The 18,618-nt window shown below is 49.5% G+C and overlaps 1 protein-coding gene across 1 annotated transcript in view; it reads right to left on the bottom strand.

Moving 5' to 3' along the window:
* GlcT (ceramide glucosyltransferase) overlaps nt 1-11,051 on the bottom strand; it is a 79,645-nt gene extending 68,594 nt beyond the window's left edge. Inside the window, exon 1 of the mRNA XM_050167826.3 lies at nt 9,331-11,051. Within this exon, the coding sequence (XP_050023783.1) occupies nt 9,331-9,872 (542 nt within the window). The 5' untranslated portion in view covers nt 9,873-11,051. The remainder of the gene's footprint in view (nt 1-9,330) is intronic.
* Nucleotides 11,052-18,618: the final 7,567 nt, after the last annotated feature.

Below are 18,618 nucleotides of genomic sequence, written 5' to 3'. Positions count from 1 at the left end.
TTCAGACGCGCTGTAGCGCCTTCGGCCAGGAAGCGCGACCGAGATGCGACAGAAGCTCGATCACGTGACTACTGCGATTCGTGGCAACAAGCTCGGGTTCAGATTCGACAAGCTGAGGTTCGGAACCCCTTGAAGTCACGTGCACCTGGCTCGGGAAGGCTTTGTCTGTTAGCTCCAATCTCGAGCGGGATCTGCATCGCTGCAAACAGCGTTGGAGCGCGGTATTGGAACCTCTCGAATGTGCGCCATTTGGAAACTTTCGGGCCGCTTTGACACTTGCTGGTATTTGTTTTTGTAACGTTCAAAGGTTTTAATTGGGCCTTCATTCGTCGAAGTTAAAAAGGGGAGGGCGATATACTTCTTTAACAACGCTTTTCCTCGGATTCGATAGTTTCCTTTCTATCGTCCTTTGTAGAGTGGTCTACCTCGATGACGAGGGCTTGGGCGCATAATGCGGCAATCGCGAGTACGGATAACGCGAACGCACGGATAATACAAATCGGAGGTTTTTCACGAAAGGATAATCGTACCAAAAAAAAAAAAAACTAAGCTAATCGTATATGGTGATCCTCGTAGCTGCTGTACATTGCAAAGTGAAGGGATCTGACCTACGGCCAGGGGTAAAACCCAAGTGACGAAGGGTGAAAAGAGTGGATCTAAAGAAGAAGAAAGAAAAAGACGCTAATAAAATATGCACCAAATTCCAACTCATGCTCGTACACAAGACCATCAGAGCTTAAAGTTCTTGGCGCGAAATTTCGTCTGGCATGTCTTAGCAACTTGTATCAGCACAATTGCAAACGCTGGCGAGAAAGCCTCCTCCCACTTGCTTTTTTTTTTTTTTTCATATCTTGCTGCATGCTATATACCTGCGCTCCTCTTCGCTATCATCGAAGAAATGCACAGGAACAACAAAACGAAAAACATCCTAAACGAGAGCTCGAACCATACGATCAAGTTTTGCTCCGAACAGCGCAGAGAAGTGAATGTATACCACACTACGCGTGCGACTAGAGCAAGACGTTCAACGCCTTGCGGCGTTGACCGCTTTCGCATTGTGTTGGCTCCGGCAACGCCTCGTCGCGAGGCCACGTCTCAGGCGTCTCAGTGGCACGGCGCATTCTTTTTTTTTTTTTTCGCCTTGGCTGCAGTTCATTTGTGCATTGTCAGCGCGAGAGAGCAAAAAGCAAGAAACCGAAGCGCGGCGAGGCGCGATGGCAGCATTGCGCGAGCACATTTTGTGACCCCAGAAAGTAAAGCATACTTAAAAGGGAAACTGACAACCAAAACAAAAACAAAACAGAAAAAAGAAACTTCGCGGCAGGAGGGTTGCGATTTCAGCAGCCGGAGACACAAATAGCGAAGGCGGCGAACAACGAATTGGAAAGATGACAACGGGTTAAGACACTCCGTGGCACTGCGAAGTTGAGAGGTTTTTGTTATGTCCGTGTTTTGACATTCGCTCTACATGTGTTTACCGTCGCACAGAATGCCTCAAGTTTACCCATTTAAAAAAAAAGGTGTGTGTGTGTGTGTGTGTGTGTGTGTGTGTGTATATATATATATTATAGAATGCGAGACGGATGCAACAGAATCAACCGCAATGAATGGGACGCGATATGCCTCCTTAGTGGTTTTGCGAATACTCTCCCGTCGATGCACGTCAATACCAATTAGGAAGGAGGCGGCGTTACGTAGCAGACGACGCTTTCGGTGTCGTCCGAGACGTGAATAGGTTATATCCTCTGTTCCGGCTAACGTTAACCGAGGTATTAAAAAAAAAGGTAACAAAAAGATACGGTTACAGTACAGTTACAATACATATGACGTTCGGTGGTCAGAGGTTCGACTACCGAACACCATAGGTCTTAAAATCGTGCCTCGCACCGTTTTTATTATTATTATTTTTTTACTTGGACGCATTGGCTACAGTTAGCCGGGACAAGCTACAGATGAAAGGCTTATATATACAAGGTGTTTCACGTAGCATGAACTAATGATTTAAAAGACAAAGTGGTTAACCGCAACTGAATGAAACCAACGACAAGTGGTTCGCCATCACGTGGCGCTGGTTGGAGTATCTTTTTCATATTGCGCTTAGTTAATTAACTAAGATCAATTTTGCATTAAGATAGCGCAGTCACTTGGTTTTATTTCATATTTCGCGGGCGTTCTTTAAACGCCGAAAGAAAATCGCCACGCAGCAAGCACGTTTCCCCAAATTGGATCGGCCGTTTTGGAATGCGCCCTAAAACGTCACGAAACGCACTTGGCCGTAAATTGAATATCAAATAATTCTGCATAATTGACCTTAGTTAAATAACTAATGAAACGCAATGTAAAAACTACTCTAAGGAGCGCCACAGGAGGGCAAACCAGGCGTTAATTAAAATTAAATTATGGGGTTTTACGTGCCAAAACCACTTTCTGATTATGAGGCACGCCGTAGTGGAGGACTCCGGAAATTTCGACCACCTGGGGTTCTTTGACGCGCACCTAAATCTTAAGTACACGGGTGTTTTCGCATTTCGCCCCCATCGAAATGCGGCCGCCGTGGCCGGGATTCGATCCCGCGACCTTGTGCTGAGCATGCCTAACACAATGAGCCACTGAGCAACCACGGCGGGCCAAACCAGGTGTCGTTGGTTTCATTCACTCGCGGTTAACCACGTTTTTTTTTTTTTTTAGATCCTCGGTTCATGTTACGTGAGACACCCTGTAAACATACACGGCTTGTATCTGAAATGCGTGCATCCAGCATCGTAAAGCCGTCGTCCGCTAGAGATAACACGACTTCCTGAGCACCTGCCAAGGGAGAACAAGCTTTCTGCGCACAACATCGACGCCACGCACAGGGCGTTGCGCTGCCAAACACGCATGCACACACACACATATACATATGTATATATATATATATATATATATATATATATATATATATATATATATATATATATATATATATATATCCTCGACGCGTCAAACTCGAAGCCTCCTCCTCCTCCTGGACTGGTGACCCGTGAATGCTGCTGCCTCGCGGAATAAAATTTCGCGTAGGAAGAAAAAAAACCGTCGACTATGATCGTCAATGTAAGAGAAGGGCCAAACGCTTCTATAAATCTACATTCGCTTTTATCAGATAATGACGATCTCGAAAGGCACACACGTTTGTTTCGGCGAGGACATTTTGGGTGGCGTTCGCTGTTTCGTTGCGCAATTCGGCATAGCTAGAACGGAGCCTTTATCCAGTACGGTGTGTATTCGGCATACAGCATATAGGTGACTACACATACAGGCCGATTCGGTCCTGTTGCGTGTGCGGCCTCAGGCGACACGAAGTTCGCCGCGCGTTTTTTGTATCCAACAGTGCGCGAGTATATATGCGCAATTTTTTTTTTTTTTTAATTCGAAAGCATGCCCTTAGGCATAATACAAAAGATGTTAAAAATACACTAACAGATTCGACTCGTGCAAAAAATCTAGGAGTGAACGATGATGGGGGCCATGAAACCAACGTTCAAGGTCGGGTGGCCGGCCAGGCCGAAGGCCTGTTGCCCGGAGATGGCGGAGACGGCTTAGATGAAGTCCTGGGCACGTACATAATAGGTGTGTCACTGTCACATTTTTGGATTTCTGTGTTGCAAAATGGGCACGGTGAGCCGTAAGGACCATGGTACCGTTGTGGCCAGAGAGCGGTCACAGACGGGGTGAGCGCGACCCCGACACGTAGCCTCCCGCAATTTATTTATTCGTTAGACACTGCGGGCTCAAGATCCATACAGGACGGGCATCATAGTGGAACATGTGCTACAAGGTAGGCTAATTCACAGTGAACAGTACGCTTTAGAAAAAAACTGAGGAGCCAATCCACTCCGGCGAAGGTGTAGCACCTCACGCAGGGTTAGACAAGGATGAATGCATTTTCATCATTCGGTAATGGCAGTGACGATGTGGCTTTGCGATTACTGTGATATATACCGACTGGCTCGGTTACAACCTTACACGGAAACTTGGTCAAAGTTAAATCTGTACACGACCGCTGTTGACTAGCTGAGTGACTTGGATTGGTGTGGCACTTGAAACCAAGCTTTTATAGCGAATCATTTCTTGTCTGCTTTTGGAATTTCCACATTGAAGTTTCCCACGATGACCGCAGGCGTAGTGTCATCGCGTCTAGACCATGCAAAGTGCGCGGCCATGAACTTCTCAATATCACGTACACTTGGATGTGCCTCGATATATATGCAAACACATTCTTTGATAATGTCAAATCAATGCACGTACGCCGCTGGGCGGTGTGGCATCGCAAGTGATATATCTGTAACACAAGCGCGTCAACCACTTCCTCTACGGTCCCGACGCATCCACATTGAAATCACCGACAACGACCTCAGTGGTAGTGTCATCGCAACTAACCCACGCAAAGTGGGTAGCCATGAACCTTACGGGGCTATGAGCCATTGGATTTTTTGCTTGCTTCTCCGGAGGTATGAGCCATTGCTTCCAGGGGTATGAGCCATTGCTTCCGGGGGTATGAGCCATTGCTTCCGGGGGTATGAGCCATTGATGATGACAGTTTTCAACGTGCTGTTCTCTATGTTGTTTAAGTAATAAGAAAAAATGTAAGCACCGTTCGTTTCAATTTGCCGAGTGCTTGTGGCCTCCACCTTACGGGGCTATAAGCCATTGCACTTTCTGCTAGCTTACGAGGGTATGAGCCATTGATGAGGATAGTTTTTGTTGACGCAGACGATGGTGGTGGCGGTGGTGATGTTGAAGCATGCGGGGTTAGCCTGGCATACGCAGCCGGCAATTGTTCCGCCTGATCCTCCTTCGAGTTGAGATCAGGGGTGTGTCACCAGGTATCGATGAGCCCCGTGTCTCGCAGGAAGGCTATCAGCAGTCGTTGCGCTCTCTTCCTTAATGCCGCGGGCCCTCCGGGGAAAACAACGTCTTCAAAGGTCCTGTGCGTGAGACCGCTTTTTTGTAGGTTGTCGACCATCTCTTTCCTTTCTGTGTCAAACTGCGGGCATAGCCAAATGAAATGTTCGATGTCGCCAATGTCACCACAGAAAACACAGAGTGGGGAAGCGCGAAGCCCACTCTTGAATAACCAAGCTGGGGTGTACGCAGAGTCGGTCCTGATGCGGTATAAAAGCGCCGCTTGTTCGCGTGTAAATACACGGTACCCTAGCCATATGCAGCTTCGCTGTAAAATGTTCGCAGTTGGCAATTTCAGTCATGTATTGTGCGTCGAAAAAAAAAAAGGTAAACGTGTTTGTTCGACTAAACGAAGCTCTTAGGGCATTACCACGGTAGCGTAGTGTACGTCTCGCCGTTAATGGTGATTGAAATGGTATTAATAAGCATACGAAGAAACCGCATTTCTTTTCTTTCTTCGTACTTACGAGTACTTAATTTCGCTGCCCAAGTTCCCGGGAGAGTCGGACAGAGAAAAATCTCCGAAATGTAAACGTCACATCCGTTTCTTTGGATTTGTTCTAATAAGGGATTTCATCCGCGTGAACGCAATTTTTGTTGATTGATGGTGGTGTCTAACGTGCCAGGAAAACACGACAGACGATGTAGTCGGGGTCTCTCGGTTATTAATTTCGGCCACTCAGGGGGTTCTTAAACGCTACACGAACGTTTCTGCATCCCATCCCCAAGCGGATCACAGCGGGAAGGGGGGGGGGGGGCGAAATCGAACCTGAATACTCGTGATCGCTAGCACAACCTCACAGCCACCACTGCAGCGCGACGACAGATTATAGTCGACTGCGACAAAACTTACCCGGCAGAGCTGCGGTTAACTTTAGAAGCGAGATACTGCGGAACACGTAAAAAAAAGAAAAAAGAAAGAGCAGCACCACATGTAAGCAAGCGATGAGCAACGGAATCTAGCGATGCAGAACTATCAATGGCAGAATCACTATCGGAGTATATATATATATATATATATATATATATATATATATATATCGATGGTTCAAATTACTATCGATAACGTCATCGACATCACAAAACCACGTCCCTCCCGTACAGCGCGCAATCACTGCAACACAAACATGGCGACGTTGTTCATGCACATACCGATGCGATGCGCTATGCAAACTGCGGCAATGATTACCGCGCCCCGAGTTATCGCAGAGCGCGCGACGCCACTGAGTTCTACATACCTCTCCTCCGCACCACACACAGTAAAATGACTGACGCCCTTAAAACGTGACCAGGAGTGTAAATCGGTCTGTGACTCACCTTTGCACACAATAAGGGCGTAGGGATGCAAGTTATAGACCTTGATTTAACACCCAAGTTATTGACTTCTATGGGTGCAAGTTATTTTAAAGTGAGGTACGTGTCGAGCTTTTGGCGCGACGTCTCGCGACATGGTTCACCCGCACCTGTACGCCGCAACGACAGTTAAAGAACAGAAACTTTAGAATTATACGGGGACTGAACCAAACCTCCACAACGTCAATCTCTGAGGTGGCTGTGAAGCACGCACTGCACGATCAAGGGAAGGCAAGATTACGTTGAGGTACACGTCTCATTGATCAGATAGGAAAGGAAAAAAAATATATCTGTACATGTGCATTTCTGCGCTCCAATTAATGTCAATTTCACGGCTACGAACTGCGACCTGGCGCAGATCAAGGTTATACAACACGCCAGGAAACGATGCACGGACCCGGTTTTTTAACAAGCGCCTTCTAACTTCGCCACGCGTGCACCGTCAAAACACTGCCGCGTACGGCTAACGAGAACATGGTTATCGTCGTCTGTTCACACTGTCCAGTTCGCACAATACGGCGATCGCGGAGGCCATTGGTTGAACACGTTACTCGTGAGCTGAAGATTAATCGCAAAAGCAGAAGTTTTGTTCCTTGGCATAAAAAGTTTCGCTGCTACTAAATTTGTCACCGAGCACGAGCGAGCCCCAAAAGCATTTTGCACACCAAGGCAACAATATTCGCGTAGTGACGTCACGCGTGGTGGCCGCCACCTAGTGTCCAGTTGATGCATCCGGAACAGATATATAAATATGTTAATCTGAGTGGTGAAAATACGGTTGAGGTAGCACATAAATATCTCAGTTTAAATATCAAAATATCAAATATCATAAATATCAACGTTTAAAGTGGCGTCTGAGTGGGCGGGGGAAAAAAAATATCAGTCGTAAAAACAGGGTCGTCTGTTCCAAACTTGCAGCACCGACGAAATCAACAAATATGAAAAAAAATCTCTCGGTCTCGTTTGTTGTAGACGTGTTCCGATGTTTCTTTCACACACGTGCACAAATAAAAGCGAAAAAATATCGCACATTACCATCGGAACGATGAGTTATGGTGACGAGAGCAACGTTTAAAGTTCACTAGCACGAAAACACTTGCCAAATGGTTTTGATTTATAGAAGGTGCTGTACAATCGTAAAATTTACATACACTACGTTGCCTCGATCACAATGAGCTGCGGCAGAAGCTCACACAGATGTCTCCACGCAGCACGACAGCGTATTTTCAGGTTGCCGTCTTCCGCGTCCGCTTTCCCAAACATGCGCCCTACGAGTGAAGCGCAAACGACACATTCCACGCGCCGAACCGCGCGCAGGGCGTGAGTGCTGGCGGAAAACACGCTTTCCTCATGCGAGGCCGCCACAATAACGCTCCCCGCATTTCACCCCGTTGCGACACAAACACGCTACTGCACCGCGTGGCGCTCTAAAAGAAACTCGCCATCGCGGCAGAATTTCACGATACCGAAGCCGAGCTAAAAAGGAAAAAAAAAGGCCAGCGCCGGATGAAACGGTTTCGAAGACAGCGTAGCGTGTGTGTCCGTCCTCGATACAGCGTTGCCCTGTATCGTCTGCGAAATCAAAGCGGGCTCGCGTAAGCCACCCAAGCAGACGACACGGCAACGTCTGCGACCTCGAAATCTCGACGCAAAAGAAAGACAAAAAACAGGCAGAACTACAGGAACGACGGCGCTGGTTTCGCGAGTGGGGGGACTAATAGGATGGAATACGGGCTGCATTGGCGAGTAATCCGGTTACTCGCGCTCTGCACGTTCGAAAGGTCCAGTTGTGCCGGACGAGAACGAAATCTGCATCGCCAAACGCGAGAAAGCGCCCTCCGCGTGGTCGGTCGGCCTTGCGCCTCCGACAACCGTGAGCGAAAAATTAGCAGACGTAACACAGAGAAGACGACCTGTGGGGCGAGCACCACACCCCCTAAGCAGCGGGTCAATGCGCCCTAGAAGCCGCACGTCAAAAGCACTGGGAATGAAGCGCTGCGATTTCCACTCGCAGCGGTAACTCTCCCAAAGCACGCGACAATCAACCCGCCTACCGATATGACGCGACGTTCCGGGCGCATGACTCAGGGAAGCTTGGCGGGGTGATCGCAAGCATTTGACAGCACGCTTTCATGGGGCCGCTTTTCAGGGGCAGTCACACTTGGAGCTTTTCAGGCGTGCCGACAAGATTCGAAAAAGCGAAGCGGACGAGAACTCGGCAGCGCGTCCACGATCGCTGGCCGCCGGTGGAGGCGGGCGAAAGCGCGTGCCGCTGAAAAATAAGCCGCGCGGGCCAGTTAAATACTCCGAAAGGCAGTTGGCAGCACCCCACCCTCCCATTTGGCCGTGCCGAAGGGCGGTGTGCGGGGATCGAAAGAAAACAACCAGCGCCTTCGTCCAGACACGAACGTCGTTTCGGCGGCCGCCGATGAACCGAAAATAAAAGAACGAAAAGAAAACCACGCCCATAAAGTGCGGCGCCGGCTGCCAAATCGCGGCGACAATCCAAGGGTGCACCGCCGTCTGTTATGTGGCGGGCGTGATTGGCTCGGGAGCGCCACTCGCCGGAGCCGAGATCGGTCCTCGAGTGCGGCGCGCTGACGTGACGACGCCGGCTCAACAACCTAGGCCTGGCCCTCCGAAAACCCACTTTCACCCCGTTCCACGCCTCTCCACGAAGCCGGTGAACGTCGCATGCGTGGCTGTCCCACTAACTTCGCGCGAGCTCTGCGAAGAAGCAAGGAGGCGGCGGTCGTGTGGGCACGGCACGACGACGACGCTACGCGGACAGCCGTTGCTCCCGCCGCACTCGGCGATGGACCGTGTGCCCCATCGCACACAGCAAGACTGGGCGTGGAATTCGCGCGACGGTTCGCAAGCCAAGGACGCCGGGCGTACGCTTGGTGAAGGAAAGTGACCACTTCTAAAGAAGGGACCGGGCGCACGGGGAGGGGGGGGGGGGTGATCTCACTTCGCACGCACGGATGGTTGAGCCGTGTTCGGCGAGCGGCACAAGACTCGGGCGCCAAGACTCACCCGTTGAAGATGGCCAGTAGATGAAGCAGCCAGACGAACCACCAGCCGGCGAAGAAGATGATGGCAAACCCGTAGAGCGTGTAAAACAGGAGAGCCATCTTTGAGACGCCGCCGCGGGCAGCAGCAGCAGAAGCTCGGCGGCGGCGAGCGCTGGTGGCGTCACCACGGCTCTGTGACGTCGTCGGATGCGCTGGTGAGTGTTCCGGATCCGCTACGCGTGGAGAACGGAGTCGAACTGCGTCACTTCCGCCGAGCGTCGGAGAGGCGAGCAGCGCCGCGACGCCGTCTTGTCGAGCGGCTGCGGAGCTGGCGATGGGCGGCGAACCGCAGCAGACGACAGGTCGGTCGGGAGCGGCGGCTGCGGTGGTAGTGCCGGCATAGCGCTGACCCGCAACCGGGTGCAGCCTCCGTTTTATGGACAGCGGTATCGGGTGCGCCGAGATAAGTCCGCGCGCGACGTCCAATGGGTGACAGGCCTCCGGACAACTCGTCGGGAGCCACCACCTAACGCTGCCGGCAGGGTCGAGCTCGATGTAGAGCATCGTGGAGCTGGGTTCTCGTCGTCTCACCGTTGCGCATCGTCCGGCAGCATGAACGCGACGCAGCGCGCGCGTGGTGCGGCGCCCCAGGGGACGACGCGAACGCGAGCGGTCGCAACTGCGGTCACCGTTGGGCGCCCGTAGGCTTAGCGTCCCAATCCCGGGCCGGGATGGTCGCGCGCAACTCCTGCCGGATTTCAGCCTCGGCGTAGCATGCTCCGTTGGCGCGGCGACGGCGATCGTCGCTGTTGCCGGCTGGGAAGTCGTCTGCGTCGCTGGCCGAGGCACGGATTCGGAGAAACACGCCCGTGGCTCACGTGTTGCGGCGTTCCAGACATGAATGCTGGGTGAACGCCCTCTCTGGGCCGCTACTCTGTAACGAAGTGCTCGGTGCAGAAGACGAAGAAGCTTGTTGTTGCTGTTGTGGCCTATCGAGCACGGGGCTACTGCCCGCTACGGGGGATTGACCAGGAAGTGGGTGGATTATTGTAAGCCACGCTCGGCAATGCTGCTTCTTTGACATTTTTGCGGTACGGGCGCCGTCCGAAGCTACGCACGTGTGTGGTGCGAATAATCTGTCACGTGTGATGGAGTGGCAAGACAATATAGCACTAGACGTGCGCGTGAGTGCCGTTTAGGGATTGCCACGTTGCATGCTTACGTAATTATTTTTTTTTTTTTAATTTGCACTGAATACATTACTGCTTACATTGTTACTTGTAATTTCACCTTTCGACTGCGCTTAATGCCTTGTAGCATTCCTGAAAACTTATTTTTCATTCGAACTTGGAATAATCCACCCATTTCTTGGCCAATCCCCCATATGGTGCCACATGTTTGATAGGCAAAAACAGAAGAAAAATTCAGAAGTTACGTTCGTGAGGAGGGGTTGGAATCGTTCAAACATCACGGCAAAAAAAAAAAAAAATGCATCTTAACGCTTTCGGGTAAGTCTGATTCAAACAGACTCGAACCGCTCACGTCGAGTCGAGTGTGACGTCACTGCGAACCCACCTGCTGTGGGTTAGCGCCGCTTTGTTTCGTCGTCTGAACCCGTGCAGTGCGCAACAAACGCGTTGCATATAGAAAGCAACATTAAAAATAAAATAAAAAGTCGCTGACGCGATTCTTCATCGCGCGTGCACAACCATGGAGAACAACGCGGTCGCCGTCAGCAAGAAAAAGAAAGCCGGCATCGCCATCTTTTCTTTCTTTTCTTTTTTCTTTTTTTTTTTTACAGCGTGAGCTGTTATGTACTCATTCCAATGGCCGTTTCGGTTGGCAATGGTGTACGTAGCGGCTATCGCCGGGAATGAGCGAAAAAAATAAACCCAATTCCCGCCGGGATCGATTGAGTGATCTTACAAATGCACAGAAGGAAACATTCGCTCCATTTTTTAAGTTCATTAAACAGTAGAACAAAATTGTACTTGTCACGACGGCAACGTGTCTTTAATAGATACGTCATCGCGGCAGCAGGCATGACAAGAAGACAATGGAAAAGCGCAAAATCCGATTATCTTCAAGTACTCAGAACAACTGAGCTGCCTTAACGCGTCCATGTTTTTCTTCTCCACGAAAACAGCATGCGTAAGTAAAATAAGTAAAATAAAAATAACACAATGGCAAACGATAAAACAAAACAAAAATTAAATGAAGGCAAGCGTTCCTATAACTGCGGGTCGTGTGTCGATTTCTTGATGCTCACACGCTTCCCGTGGCTTTAAGCAATTATCTGTGTGCGTGGCTAAGGAAAGCACGTAAATAAGTTTTCTATTCAAGCGAAGCATGCGCAAGGTAACCTTTATTCCATAACTCGTGATGATTATACGTTGCAATGCATACAGTATTCGAGACTATATGTACGGAACAGGTTGCTTTGCTATAATACCGAGCACGCCGGCCCTTCAGCACAGGATAACGTCTGCGAAAGTACCCTTAATAAACGTCACCGTAAGATGTCTTTTAGAGTTAATTGCCCACTTCGCGACGCCTATGTGGAACGTGCAACGAAAAGCGGTCTGACGAAGAATTTAGTTGCGGACGCAGCGCCCTTGTCTATTGCGTATACATATACGCAGCAGCTGCGAATGCTAAACCATACAGGGCACACTCGCGCGCTTTAAATTTCCTTGTTACGTCCCTCCTTTTAAGCGTTGTTTTCTTTTTCACGATAACGAATGAAGCGAAAGCCAAATGTTTCCGTTCGCGCTATGAGGATGCATTATGTTAGCCTTCTGGTCGAAATCGTATATTGTGGATAAGCGTTTGATTCGCACATCCTCGTAGTACATGCGCTCGTATTGCTGGAAATGCTGCGTTGAGCATACGTTGAGTGTGTGTACACCCTTGGCACGAGTATAATGGGAAGCGAAAAAAATATATATTTTTTTTAAATTTTACAGCGTAGCTGTTAAGGGCTAGTTCCCCCAGATACGTGTCCATGTGTAGACGCAAAACTATCATCATCACCATTGGCTCCAGCGTCGTCGTCTTCTTCCACAGCTGGTTCGTTGGCGCCCTCGGCGCTACCGTGCCACTGCTACCGCGTTCATAGTCGTAATAAATTAATTAATTAAGACAAACAAAGACGTAACCAAGCTTACAGCGAAGCTGTTAAGGTCTAATTCTCCCAGGATGTTGTCCGTGTGTACAAACAAAACTCCCCATTCGTGGGCCGATCCCGCAGATAGAGAAATGCCGGGCCGACCCGCGGCAGAGGTGCAGTTCGCCATTACGGGGCCCACATGCACATCTTCGCTGGTCATCCTTCTTCACAAGGTGGAAGGGCACTGAGCTTTTATATATATATATATATATATATATATATATATATATATATGTAGTCAGAGAAGTAGCCGGTTTATTAACGCGACGGCGTTATGGGCCCCGTCCCACAGAAAATGCGGCGTCCGGCGTGGGCGGGCGGTCCCTTCGACAAAAAACACCAAAGTTGATCACACCTTCTCTCATGCTTTACAACGTTATTCCTCGGAATTTCGAGAACGCCAGCCAACAAACAAACGTAATGAAAAAAAAAAAAAAAAGAACACCGACAGCGCATATCCTTTATGTTAGCTGTTCTCAGACTGAAATTAAAAGTGCGCGACGATAGCAGGAGATCGACCTACGCAAGAGGCCGCGTTTCTACCGGAAAGTTCGCCTTCGTGCATAGCACTCGCTGCCAGCGTCTCCGGGTAAACCGTCCGGCTACATAAGCTGCAGTTGCCGGGAAGCATGAAAAGCAGTCGGGGGGGTCTCTTAAAGGCGAAGCTTAAGCGTCCTCCAATTTTTTTTTTTAGGTACACCATGTGAGAGCAATAAAAACATGGCAACGGACAAGATAATCGTTATATGGTCACCAGCGAGAATTTTTTCAACGTTTAGTCTGCAACATAAAAAGACTATAAAGGCATGCGCTATGATCGAAAGGCTATACAAGTGCGTTTTTCATAGTTACAGCCAAGAATTTTCAACGAGAACGCTTCGTAATTTGCACAGAAACAACGTTACAATGCGTCGGAAGTCTAAATGTGGTGTGTATAGTATAGGCCGCGTCATTGAAGTTGCCTCCAGCAAACAGTATGCGTCCAGGGATAGTCCTGTTGATTTGAAATCATGATGCGACTAATACTAATAGTAATAATTATGAGCTCCTGTGAGCGGCTCCATATGGAGCTACATTCTTGGCATCATGCACTATTGCAGGGTCTCGGCGGCGAAGTCTCTTCGCGTAGTTTCCACGAGAGCGATCTGAACTGTCCGGCGAGCTGCGGCTTGTGCTGCTCCCTGCACAGCGGCCTGCTGAGCCCGTTGTCACCCGATTGCGTCTGCGGGCGGGGCTCTAGGATTCGCTTCTTCAGCAGCGGTTCGTACCTTGCAAGGAGGCCATAACGTGAGCCGTATTGGATCTGGAGGACAATCGCACCGCCGTCCACCAGTTAATGGATGTTGAGGAGGATTTTGAGATGAGAACTGGATGTTTATTTACATTATTTACAGTAATAACACGAAGTAATTAACAGTCATAAAGTCATTGATGGCCGGCAGCAAATCGGACGCTGCGGCCCGTGACAAGAAGCCCGAAAAAGAGGAATGAATGAAGGAACGCTCTTCTCTGCTCCCTGTCTCTCGCTTTTAACCCCTTCGGTGTCTCGGGGTCACGTCATTTTCGGCCAGCTGACGAGCCCGCTCAGGTGTCGTCATTTTCCTTCCATGGTAGACGCCCGTGCAAGTGCCGTCACATTCGGCCAATGGTGTCGCTCCAAGGGCTCCACTGTTCGAGGGATGACTTGCCACCGGTATTACCGCCTGGTCTGCAACTTCCGTCACAATCGGCAGATGGTGTGGCTCCGAGGGCTTCACGGTGACTTAAGGGTGACTTACAGCCGGCGCTGCCTTGATGTTGAATCCCCGTCTGAAAGCGCTCAGCTGGAGGAGACGGGCTGTTTTCGAACGAGCTTTCAGAGCTGCAAAGCAACTTTGCTCGGGACCAGGATGAACTACCTGGAACCGTGCCAGGCTCCCGTCGCACTTTCGGGAAGAGTCAAGCAGGGGGACAATAGCTCCACGTGCGGCGCACGAAGTGGGGATCGCCAACTTGTCTGACAGGTCCAGGAACGTGTTAGACGCGCTTCTGCGCACCTTGATTGGGTGCGACGGCGATTCGATGTGGTCTGGTGAACTCGAGTGATGCCAGGAAAAGGGCCCGTATCTAACAGCCGAGGAGTAGGCACAGGTGTCCAGACCAACGTTACTAGATTACCTGGTGGTAATCTGGTGGTGGTACATGGTGGTACAATGGTGGTAATCTAGTAACGGTGGTCCAGACTACGTGGCGCACACGTCACGCCCCATGACACGTGACACGATACGATGCTTTTGCTGCTGCTGATGATGATAATGGCGGTTTATTGGCATCCCCTTCGAAACGGGGTGGCGACAAATAGTCACGTAGCGTGCTTGAGTTAACCACGTCCAGCTAATTAAAATTAAATCAAGGGGTTTTATACGTGCCAAAACCGCTATCTGATTACGAGGCACGCCGTAGTGGGGTACTCCGCAAATTTGCACCACCTGGGGTTCTTTTAACGTGCACCTAGATCTAAGTACCATGGGTGTTTTCGCATTTCGCCCCCATCGAAATATGCGGCCGCCGTGGCCGGGATTCGATGCCGCCACCTCGCGGTTGGCAGCCCAACACCACAGCCACTAAGCAACCACAGTGGTTCACGACCAGCTACATGCACCATGCAACTGCTACATGTCAGGATAGCTGGTAGAATATAAGGGAAATGCATAGCTAAGTTTGCACGTATTGACGCTACGCGGCGCGCATCTCACATTGCAAGGCAAGTGGCACGATACGATGATAATGATTATGATTTACTGGAATCCCCTTTGAAACGCGGCGGTGACATACTCACTTAGCTACACAATATATTTTTTATAGCATTCTTGCATACATCTCCTTAAACTGTTTATTCCGCAAACCTTCTTTAAATGTATTGTACCGCTAACTGTGCGTCTGCTACATGGCGTTTTACCTGGTGTAATAATATGCAACTGCAATGCAAAATGTGCACGTATCGACGCTACGTGGCGCGCATCTCCTGTCTTCTCGCGCGCTAGGACGCGTTCATAGGGAATTTTTTTCCGCTGCATGCTAGCAAGCGCCAGAATAAAACAAAACTGGCCTGGCTCAGTCGTAGAGTAGCTGACTCCCACCCAATATACCCGGGTTCGCTCCCGGCAGGAACTGGTTTGTTTTTTTTTTTTTTGTCATTCCCGGCGATAGCTGCTATATGGACACTGGACACCGGCGGTGGACACCATCGCCAACCGAAACAGCTATTAGAATGATCCTATAACAGCGTACGCCATAAAATAACGTTCTGGTGACTGCAGGAATCGCAATCTTAGAGCGCAGCACTCAGGTGCCCGTTCCTGCGTTGAGCGTCGGCGTGCTTCGGTGTAACCGAGCGAACGAGCATAGCGAAAGATGAAAGCGAACGATGAGCGCAGCGGGAGATGGAAGAATCGAGCGCGAGGAGGAAAAGTGGAGGAGAAGGAGGCTATACGGCGAAAGCAATCAGGCGGAATGTGGAGGGTGAGGGTATGGCGAAATGGTGAGGAGGAAAGCAGAGTGGCGCACGAGATGGCGCCGTAGTATTTGGAATCCGATTGTATGCGGGACGCGAACTGCGTAGTTTCTGGAAGCCACACGATTACACTGGAACCTACACTGGAAAAAAAAATTGTCTTCGCTTTCGATTATTGTCGTGCTGAGGGTGTATACACTCTCAACCCAAGGCATGCTCGACGCAGCATTTCCAGCTATACGAGTGCATGTATTACGAGGGTGTGCGAATCAGACGCTATGGTTCCGACCGTGCAGAGGGCTAACACAATGCATCCTCACAGCGCGAACGAAAAAATATTTTACTTTCTGTTCATTCGTAATCGTGAAAAAATGAAACAACGCCCAAAACGAGGGACCTAACAAGGAAATCTAAAGCGCCGAGTATGCCCTGCATAGTTTAGCATTCGCAGCTGCTGCGTATATATATATATATATATATATATATATATATATATATATATATATATATATATATACGCAATAGACAAGAGCGCTGCGTCCGCAACTAAATTCTTCGTCAAACCACTTTTGGTTGCAGGTTCTGCACATGCATACGTCACGACGTGGACAATTAACTCGACAATAAAATTTGCGGTGAAGTTTATTAAGGGTACAGTTTCGCAGACGCTATCGTGTGCTGAAGGGCCGGCGTGCTCGGTATATATTGTTATGGCAAAGCAACCTGTGGCGCATATATAGTCTATAAGACGTGCATCGTAACGTAATCATAACGAGTTAGGGAATAAAAGTTACCTCGCGCATGCTTCACTCGAATAGAAAACTTATCTGCGTGTTCGCATACATACTATATGAGAAGCGTGTGAGCATCGAGAAGTCGACTCACGCCTGCATCTATAGGGATGCTTGACTTCATTTTTTGTTTTGTTTTATCATTTGCATATATACTGTGGGATTTATGTTTTACTATTTTGCTTACGCTTGCTGTTTTCGCGGAGTAGAATAATATGGACGTATTAAAAGGTAGCTCAATTGATCTGCGTACTTGAAGATATCGTATTTTGCTTTTTCCATTGTCTTCTTGTCATGCCTGCGCCCGCCATGACGTATCGATTGAAGACACGTTGCCGTCGTGACAAATACGACTTTATTCTACTATTTAATTAATTAAAATGAAGACAGAGAGAGAAAGGGGGAGAGAGGATTATTCTTTACGTGCATTTGTACGATCACTCAATGGGAAGGAAAGCCTCCGGCAGATTGGACTACCTCAGCCAGACTGCGGGGCAGCGAGTCTTGAAATGAAGGTGCTGGAATCAAGTCGATGTCCTTTTTTTTTTTTTTCAGGATCTTCCACTGTTCTTCAATCGAAGCCCACAGTTATTCAGAACTTGCGTGGTGTAACTGCATCCTTGCCAGGTTGAGTTTCGTTATGCCCCAAATGCTATCAATAATGTTCATATATATCTGCGTCTAACGGCGGCCTGTTTGGTGTCATTACGCCGATATCTTCCAGGGCGCGCTCGGACGGCGCGCGGCGTAAAGCCCCTTAAACTTCGGAAAGTAGTACCCCGCTTTGAAGAATGCCGCGTCCTCCTCGCGCGCTCTGGCCGAGGCCGACGCCGCGTCGCTATTGGCTTAATAGCATCACGTGGGCCCTCACGCTGTGCATCAGCGCCATTTTTGCTCGAGAAGCGTCTACGGATTGGCGAGGAGCGCATGTTGGCGCCGTTGCTATGCTCGAGCAATGTAGGCGGCGCCACGGTCGAGGAGGGAGCGTGAAAGAGAGGAGAAATGAGGAGGAGGGAAGGCAGAGGAGGAGAGTGTGACTACTTTACGAAGTTTAAGGGGCCTTAGCGCGACGTGTGGACGGGTGACAAGTCTTGCTGTGAAGCCAGCAGTATAGCCGGCTGGAAAAGAGCGGTCTAGCGCGCGGGCAAGGAAGCCTCGGTTGATGATTTCTACTTAGGCTTCAATGCACGCTCGTTCTTCCATCCTGCGGAGATATACACCCAAGGCCATCCTTGGTTACCCTGCCTCAAACGCTCACGCGCTTGCACCCAATGGCCCTCAGTTGCTGAACGTAGAGGGGTGGTCGTATCTCAAAGATATACGTAGGTATAGACCGTTTCAACGGGCGAGGAGGATAGGGCACGCTGGGAGCCTTTCCTCCTCTCTGGCTTGGGCGATCTGGCGCGGCGCTGCTTGAAAGTATTGCTGTCGCGTGCTGCGGAACGATTTTGAGATGTTTCAGATGGCACTTTGTGAAATTTACGCCGTGTCCGTTCATATAAGGTCGTCAGGGAAGCCTTTCGGTGCATCGGTAGCTACAGTAGGCGGAAATATCTTTTGGGGGCACAAAAATGTGACGCGTTTTATCAGCCGCGGTGTACGCACATTATGAGTCGCGGTGTGAGTATGTGTTGTGAACTATTTTGCTCATATCGGTTTTAATTCAACAAAGAAAACCGGTGTCTCTGTATTAGCAGCGCGAGATGGTAAATCTGCTCAATATCTGATCGCTTGGCGTAGGGAGTAAAACATAAAGCATAAGAGCGCATGCTCGTGCACGGCCAACCTATATATAAGGCAACCAGGAAACATCTAAGCGGCAGGCGCAATCAAATATTTGTGATGCACCGGCATCGT

Source organism: Dermacentor andersoni, chromosome 11 (genome assembly GCF_023375885.2).
Source record: "Dermacentor andersoni chromosome 11, qqDerAnde1_hic_scaffold, whole genome shotgun sequence".
Classification (NCBI taxonomy): Eukaryota; Metazoa; Arthropoda; class Arachnida; order Ixodida; family Ixodidae; genus Dermacentor; species Dermacentor andersoni.
This window is presented reverse-complemented; position numbering and strand designations above follow the sequence as displayed.